The sequence below is a fragment of the Sphaeramia orbicularis genome, chromosome 12 (assembly GCF_902148855.1).
Source record: "Sphaeramia orbicularis chromosome 12, fSphaOr1.1, whole genome shotgun sequence".
NCBI lineage: Eukaryota > Metazoa > Chordata > Actinopteri > Kurtiformes > Apogonidae > Sphaeramia > Sphaeramia orbicularis.
Window position 1 is genome coordinate 10,885,571 of NC_043968.1, and position 8,793 is coordinate 10,894,363.

General features: G+C 37.5%; 1 protein-coding gene across 2 annotated transcripts; it reads right to left on the reverse strand.

Annotated features, from left to right (window-relative positions):
- Positions 1-2,413: 2,413 nt before the first annotated feature.
- LOC115430405 (dolichyldiphosphatase 1-like) lies at positions 2,414-8,390 on the reverse strand. 2 transcript variants are annotated; one of them, XM_030150399.1, is made up of 8 exons: positions 8,280-8,390; positions 7,469-7,569; positions 7,240-7,324; positions 6,833-6,932; positions 5,902-6,000; positions 4,977-5,105; positions 4,745-4,834; positions 2,414-3,816 (listed from the first exon to the last, which is right to left on the reverse strand). In XM_030150399.1, the coding sequence occupies exons 1-8, from the start codon at positions 8,353-8,355 to the stop codon at positions 3,780-3,782; spliced, it is 717 nt and encodes a 238-aa protein (XP_030006259.1). In that variant the 5' UTR covers positions 8,356-8,390; the 3' UTR covers positions 2,414-3,779. The 2 variants fall into 2 exon arrangements, with proteins under 2 accessions (XP_030006259.1, XP_030006260.1); XM_030150400.1 differs by lacking the exon at positions 2,414-3,816 and adding an exon at positions 3,904-4,535 and having other exon boundaries at positions 4,708-4,834.
- Positions 8,391-8,793: the final 403 nt, after the last annotated feature.

Sequence of the window (8,793 nt, forward strand, 5' to 3'; positions counted from 1 at the left end):
TCAAAAAGTTATGGACAGATTTGGATGGAAATTTCAGTGCTTTTCTAGTTTTATTTTATGATTTCAGTTTGCACCACATTAAGCTTCACATCTTGCACGAACAAGCTTCCTCCAGTGGATGTCAGTGCTGTGATGGGTTCAATATTCGTGCACTTTGCAGGATTTCTCAGCGTTATGCAGAGCTAAAGTTAAAAATGTGTACTGTTGAATTTGATTATTTTATATCTCCACAATATACATTTGACTACATCCAAATTTAACATTAGTGCACAGTGAGAACTGATATTTTTAGTTGAATAAAGATGTATGTGTGATCAAACCCATACTGTTGATTCGCATGGACAAAAGAAGTCATGTGTAAGTGTACAGATAAGGAAAAGATGCTTGGAAAGACGGAAATAGGTGAAGGTTTCCATCAGTTGTACCTGGCAATGGGTGTGGGTGAGGGTGTGGGTAAGGTAAGGTAAGGTAAGGTAAGGTAAGGTAAGGTAAGGTAAGGTAAGGTAAGGTAAGGGAAGGGAAGGGAAGGGAAGGGAAGGGAAGGGAAGGGAAGGGAAGGGAAGGGAAGGGAAGAGAAGAGAAGAGAAGAGAAGAGAAGAGAAGAGAAGAGAAGAGAAGAGAAGAGAAGAGAAGAGAAGAGAAGAGAAGAGAAGAGAAGAGAAGAGAAGAGAAGAGAAGAGAAGAGAAGAGAAGAGAAGAGAAGAGAAGAGAAGAGAAAGTATGACAAGATAAGGTAAGATAAGATACTTTATTGTCATTACACAAAATGTACATTGAAATTTAGGTGCACTATCAGGATGCAGACTCATAAATAACAGTAACTATAAAAATATAATGAAAAGAAAAATCTGCATCACTCACACATCAACATCCATTCATTTACTCACACATCCACATTCCTTCATTCATCACACAGTCACATCACACATCACTCAGTACGTCACACACACATCAGTACCAATGTATGCAGCAACCAAATAGCGCAAATAAAAATGTCTGTACTTTAGTGGTTCAGTTCACTGTTCAGTGTAGTTATGGCTGTGGGGTAAAAACTGTTCAGGAATCGTGTGGTGTGTATCCTGAGGAAAGATCTGTGAAGTAAATTAAAGAGGGGATGGATTGTTTAATAAATGAAGCAGATCTTTTATCATCTAGAAGTCAAAAGGAGTCACTGGGGTCACAAATGCATGATGGTGATTGGCTGTTTTTTGTCACCTGCTCTAACTTATGTAGTCAGCAAACATGTAAGACATTCTCTTGAACATACTGTAACACCCCGGAGAGTTTCACACGAGGATGAAGCCAGGAGTGACGTTCAGGAAGTTTACTGAACTTAAACACGGCTACTCTCAGAGACACACTCTCAACTCTCCAACTTCCACTCACTCTCCTTCTCACTGACTCCTCCCATCTCACTCACACACACCTGAACCATAATAGTGCAACTAAATGACAAAACACAATAACTAACTAACAATTACTAATTACAGATTACAGATTACCACAATACTTTTGAGATGGACTCTTGACATCTATGTCAATAATATCACATGGTCTATCTGCTGCATTAGTGTACAAAATGTATTTTACCTGCAGTTTGTCTTTTCTTTTGTACACCACTAACTCTCAGTTTCAAATACATCTCTAATTTGTCAATATAAAATCACAGTTTATATTTTAATACAGTAAATCGGTGAAGAACTGTAGTGTTTAAACACACATACACTCTACAAAAGTAATTGTTATTGACTTTAAAATAATGGAAACGGCAACATCTAATATTATTGAGTAGATGTAAAGTTCCAAATCATTCATTAAAATGTATTTTAAAAAGTTAATTGCATGTTTTCTCAAAAATTGTCAAGATGTCCATTGTCTACAAACATTATTTAGATTTACCAAGTCCTGACATATTAACATAGATGTACCGAAGTTAGAGATCAAAAATTAATGTACATACTTTTTTTTTGTACATTTACTTCATTTTGTTCATCAGCGCCATCTTTTTAGTAGTTTTTAAATTAACTTTTCAGTTAAATCAAATCAGGTTGCACAAGAAAATAGTATTGTGAAAAATGCAAAATTAGAAATTCTAAGTAACTGACTTTAAAGTTGGTAAAATAGATTTTTTTCAGCTTACCATATTTACATCTACTATTGATTTTTTTTTCCTTCTTAAAATGGTGAAAATTGAATCTACAAATGACTTAGTTCACATGTTCAACGTAACTTCATGTTTGAACAATCTTTAACCTGTTTTATTCATTTACAAATTATGCAGTTTCTACAATGCATCTTACTGACGTATAAAAGATATAATCCCTACTATCACATACAGTAATTGCTCAATAGCTACAGTAATACTTTGAAAGCAGAAAGATGCAGCCACAAAAGATGACACTTGACCCATTTTTTGTACATAAACACATCTTTATTCAGCCTGACATAGGTTACACATGGAAAAAACAAATTCTAAGAGAACTACTTCCCTTTGTGGAGCTAATGATATGACAGTTTTAAATCAGCTTCAGATCCCCACTTGACAGCTTTCATCATTAGCTGCCGTGGGCCATGAGGAATTAAGCATAATCACATGCTACGACTGACCCGAGGATTTTTTTTTCTTTTCTTTTCTTCAAAAACAATACAAAAAGAAAACATAATTCCTCAGCGGTCATTATGTATTTTGTCTCACTAAATGATATGGAATGTTGTCTTGGAAAATGCAGGTAAAAAGAAAACGTTCTCTGCAACAGCAGAAAACAAGATAAGATACTAAACAGTGAGAGACAGAAAAAAAAAAACAAAGAGATATAACTGTTTCCCAGAATTCTGTTCCCAGGCTGCTACTGTATGTGAGGCAATAAGAAAACACCGTCTCAGTCCATAGTGTGTTCAGCAACAAAAACAACTGAAACCCGCTGCTATGAGTCAGTCTCTTAATGGATAGGAGCGGAAAACACAGCCTCAACGCTCAATAGTTTATAAGGTACATTAAATTTACACTGCTTGCAAATTAGCTTTGGAGTCTAATATATTAGGACTGACAGTCATAGACACAAAGCAAAGACTGATGGGGGAAACCGGGGGCAGGGTCTTAACATTTAACTAGTGTTAGTTGTTTCCTTACTTGCAAATTTCACAAAGTGCAAATTTTCACGTATATTACATAATAACCAATTTAAGAAATTGTTCTTTATTCGTTATATAACAATGAAAAAAGATGGTTAATTCCACATAACCCTAATCCTAACCATAACCAACCCCCCCGTCCCCGCACCTTCCCACCTGCTATCCATCAGAAGATTTTAAAAAAAGGAATCACTAAGTACATGCTGTAAGGACGCCCACCAATTTGTTTTAAAACTTGACCAAGGCCTCCTTTTGGGCCTTTTGAATCTCTTACAGTACACTGTTACTGTCAGCGTGCGTTTATAGTTAAATATATATATTAATCTATCATTAAATAGTATGCCTCTTGCACAGTCTTGCATGCATTGGAGAGCATTTTGGGCAAGCTGTACAAGAAGGAGAGGCGTGTGGACGGACTTGCTCAGGCTATAGGCTCCGGGCCAGGTCCAGGCACTCTTTCGCCACCTGTAAACGGTTTTGCCCTTTACTCCTTGCAACCACGTCAGTCCAAAAGATGGATCTCCAGTGTGTTTTTCAATGTTTTTTTTTGTTTATTTTTTTTTTATTAACATTTGTGTTTTGTGTGCATGAATGTGTATGTGCATGTGTGTGGTCCTAAACTCAGTTTCACAAGAGTACTGTGCAGATCACTGAAGTTTTGTTCCAAGCTTTCTTTGTCTGTTCCTAAGAAAAAGAAGACAATACCTGGATTAGGCAAAAAAACAGCCTAAAACCTGTTATGGTACTAATTTACAATAAGATGATTTTTAGAATGACTTTAGAAGTTTAAAATGTTATAATTTAACAGATGAATTATATAGACTTTATGCACATTAATAAGATATCATAACGCATTACAGAACAAGGATTATTGTGACCTGTTTGTTGCCAAATAGTGAGTTCATGTGAACGTCACTGTGAACTCAGATCAGATGGGTTACTGATCTGTCCTTTATCAACAGTATTTAAGCTTCTCAACTTCATTTGACATTTATTACTAGGTTGCTACAATTTACTATCATCATCAGAAATATTCAAATTTAATTTAACATCAAATTAATGTATTTATAAAAATGTACAAATGGGTGTCCTGTCTGATCATGTGCCACCACTTGTCATTCACATTCAAGTTCTGTGTAAATTCAGTTAGTACTTATTTGATCTTAGTATTTTCCTGTATTTCTCCAGTGATGTTGCTGACAATAAATGAGCATTGACAAGAAATGATGGATAATTTCAGCTCTGTTATAAACAATGTATATTCTAGAAACACTTAGCATGCTAGCAATTAGCACCCTAATGAGCGGTAAATGAACATGAGTATTCTGCTTCATAACTCGACTGATCATGGATCCACTACTATTGTGTAATAAACATCATGAGAGCAGTGGCTGTGCAAACACGAACAAGGTTCATAGCTATGGTTGTGAGTTCCCTTTTGAAGGTTATAAATAATAATACCTAAGTTAGGAAATGGTATAACATGCTGAGTGACAAAGTGCACTCTTGTAACAGAATCTGCCCTGCCAAATAGTGACCCTGAAATAATGTATTAAAATTATTTTCAAACTAATATTTAGTATTTACTACTGAATGACAGGTGTCCTCTTACCTTGCCTCTGATCTGGTCACTGTGTACTCGAACCATAAGATGTTGGGGATCAGGCTTGTGTCTCGCACCAGGAAGTACTCTGATATTGGCCTTTCAAAGGTCATGGGATAGAAAAAATAAGGAAAGATTAGTAAACGTGTGATAAGACAGTTATAGAAGAATTCAGACAGTGAATGAAATTATCTTCCCCAGTGACATGAGAAAGAAGCAGTGAAATGAGAACAGTTCTTACCACGCTGCTATTTTGGGGAATAATGGTGTCAGCACCTCTTGTGTGAAGAAGAACCAGATTATACCGATCGTACTACCAGCCACTCCGCCATAGAAAACCTGGCTCCAGGTGTGATACAACAGGTAGACCCTGAAAGTAATGAGGAACAACACAGTGCTGAACCAAACACCAACAATACAACACGCTTACAACAATAAGTACACACAAAAAAAGTCAGAGACATACACAGGTAGATGATGCGTTCAATCAAATGTCACTACTGCTGCTGCCACACTGCCCATACAGGCAAACACAGGAGATGCATTTTTTCTGGATTAAAGGCATTACGCACAACATTTGCATTTTCCAATTATCGCAAATGACTTGGTTGACATTCCAGGATGTTTGATATAAATGCTTCATAAATTTCTATACAATAACTGCACATTTTTAAGTATTCAGAGGCAGTAACAAGCTCCTAACTGTGACAGATTTTGACAGATATGAGAATATGGCAACAAAAAGTTCCATAATAACTTCATCATTTGCTGGGAGTTGAGTTTTAACCCACCTGATGAACCCGTAACTAATATTTTACCTCCTTTTGCGCAATTATCTCCAGGGGGAAAAAATGCTCTTTACACGCAAAATATTTCATTATGTTCACATTCACAAAAGCAATGCGTCTGTCGACACATCATCATTGTTGTTTTAATGACAAAATATCCACGTCATTATATTCCACCTATTTTACAAACAGCTGAAGTGTTTATGATGTATTCACATAATGAGCGCGGTACAGGATGAGAATGAACTATTTATAATGACCAGACCTGTACCCTTCATTCTCCTGGAAAATAATGAACATACGGCCTAATTTTAGAACTCAGAGGATTAATCTATTCTTTAACTGCAGCAGATTTTAGAGCAGAAGTCTGTCCCTTACCTGCTGTATGAGACTGATAAGGCAATGCCCAACAGGATGATGGACAGTATGTGTCTCCATAGTAGGTCCACACATCGAGCATTGTTTGTTTGATGCATTCTGAAAAGATAGGAAAACATGAGTCTGCACTATGGCATCAATGTCATGTGTTGAAAAAAAATAAATAAAAATCTCAGAACTGATAAAGCATAGGAACTGCAAAGACATTCCTGTAATAGGTTTTCATGTTAAAATAATGTCCACGCAAGAATTTTAGCAAAAGTTGTATAGTCATTCTAACACACCTGTAACACACAATGCATGACCAAGAAGGTAGATAACACCACTGGACAACTTTTGCTAATTTGCTGAAATAGCGTGCCTGCTGTGAACATACTTAGTTGTAGCATGAAAAAATGCAGAATTTAACTGCAAAACAGCTGTTAACAGAGACAACAGAATTGCCTGTAATTCAGTTTCCATGACAAATTAATGGCTGGTAGTCAAGGCTGACATTTTGTTTCATTCCAGAGAAAAGGCACATGAAAGTTGTTGCAAAAAAAAAAAAAAAAATCAGGGAAAGGTATGTATTTACTGATGATCTACATTTGGATTTTCCAATTCAATTCTGGAGAGTTGGTGAGCAAATCATAATTCCCCAAAGCCTTTGCTTCTGTTAGTCCACATTATAACAAACCCCAAAGTTTTGAAAATAAAATGGGGCCAGGAAGCGTTTCAGTTTCAGGTCGATTAAAAGGCTAGAGTAGCGTGGACACTAGGTGTAAATGTAGCACAAACCCCTCACAATGTGGACAAAGCGTAATGTTACTGAGACAATGGAGAGTTTCTACTGTATAGATTACTGCACTTTGTTGTCCTTCTGAGAATTTGAGAGCTGTACCTTCCTACCCTTAAATGTCCCCAAGCAGAAAGAAAAAGAAAAACAACTCACCTTAAATAAAGGAAAAGAAAGAAGTAAACAACAAAGAACCAGATAAGCTGGGAATGACTGGAGGGCATCCCATACTCTGTGGGAACAGATGAATGAGCCCCTGCAGAAAGACAGGAACATTTACAGACTTGAATATTCATTTAAAATACAGATGCTCACTCTACTCTTTGTTTTTGTGTAAGAAAACACAAAATTTCAACAAGATAATAGTTTTAGATGCATAACAATAGAATAGCTTTAATCACAGCACAACCCAAAGACATTATGATCAGTCAGATAAGAGATTTCCTGCATCTGAACAACTGTTACGGTGTGTTAAAAGATATCCTGCTAACAGTAATGACCTTGGCAAACAGCCAGACCTACTCAAGTCTGTGTTTCAGTGAACTGCTTGTTCCTGCTCTCACCTGCACATGGGCGAGGCTCTCTGAGGATGTGCTTCAGCACCCAGTTCACCCCTTCATTTAGGACGATCCCACCAAAGAATGATATCTGGAAAACAGGTCAACAACACTTCAAACTCACCTGATTCAACATCATCCGTGATTAACCACCAGGAGTCACAGAAATCATTATGTCCTGTCACTAAATGTGACCCCGTTTCTGAAAACCCTGTTAAGAAAGTGCATAACTTACCGTGTGCAGTTCCCGTTTAAACACTATGAGAGTAACAAAACCCACAAGAATCGCTATGGGCAGGAGAGTGATGTAAGCCAGTACTTGCCCTGTGAGATCACCTAAAACAGGGACACAACACAGGCGTTAATGGGACAGACACCATAAGCCCTGGTATCAGCTAATATTTAAGTCCAAACATCACCTAGCATGTGAAATATACAACCCGGACGCGTCAAATATTGAACTATAGCTAAACGTAGTGAGGTGGTGCAGTATAGGCAAGGCTCTCTACCCCAAGCTATATTAATGGACAATATAATTTATTTAATTAATCTGAATCCTGCTCACTGCTTTGTGTTTTACCCTAGTTGGACAAATCATTAACAGGCCAACGAGCTAACTAGATCGTTAGCTATAGCATTGACTCCATTCCTTTCAGGTGAAACTGCTAGATAGTTTCAGTACAGTCTTGAATACCATTTTGCTTCCCCGCCTGTTTAAAATTTCGTCTAATATTTTTAGCAGGACATATGATATTTACTAGCTCTTAAGTGACAAAAATATTGACGGAATTGAGACTGCTAGTAGGCTAGCTAGCCTTCATTGTGGCCATTGTAGGCGAGTGCGCATGCGTCGCTGTCTCACAATTTAGCAGCCCGGGTTACATTCCCTGCTGTGCAACGCGCTTTGCCGGAGCTCACAATTTGGCAATATCGCCGACGGCCGTGTACATTCAGTAGCGACAAAACACACGTACTATTCGAAATGAGAAAACGTCCGATGATTAGTAGAGTTCAGGTACTTTGACAACTATGTTAAATTGACTTACCCTCGGCAAACTCTACGTGTGTCAGAGATATGGACCGCCATTGAGGTGGTGCCGAGCACTGCTCTTGCATCGCCATCTTACCCGGACACAACCGGGCTGCCCCAGTGCCCCGCCCCAGACACGTGTCTGACCAATGGTGAGCGGAGCTGGGTGTTCAAACCGGCCCCGGCAGCAGAGCGACCGACCAATCACAGACACGCGGAGCCGATGAGATGTTTGGCCCATAGAGAAGAAATATTGAATGAAGAAAACAGAGGCAAAAGTCCAGCATTCAATATTAAAGGAGCGAACTGTGCTTCATTCAATAAGTTGGATTTTTCATGATCCGTCAATTAATTTTGGTCTTTTGCATTTTGATACTCACTATTTAGAGACTTTCCTGATCAGATTTGAATTTATTTATTTATTTATTTATTTATTTATTTATTTATTTATTTATTTATTTATCACATCATAAAACAGCAAAACAAAAAACAAAAAACAAAAACAACAGTCAAACAAGTAACATCATTGT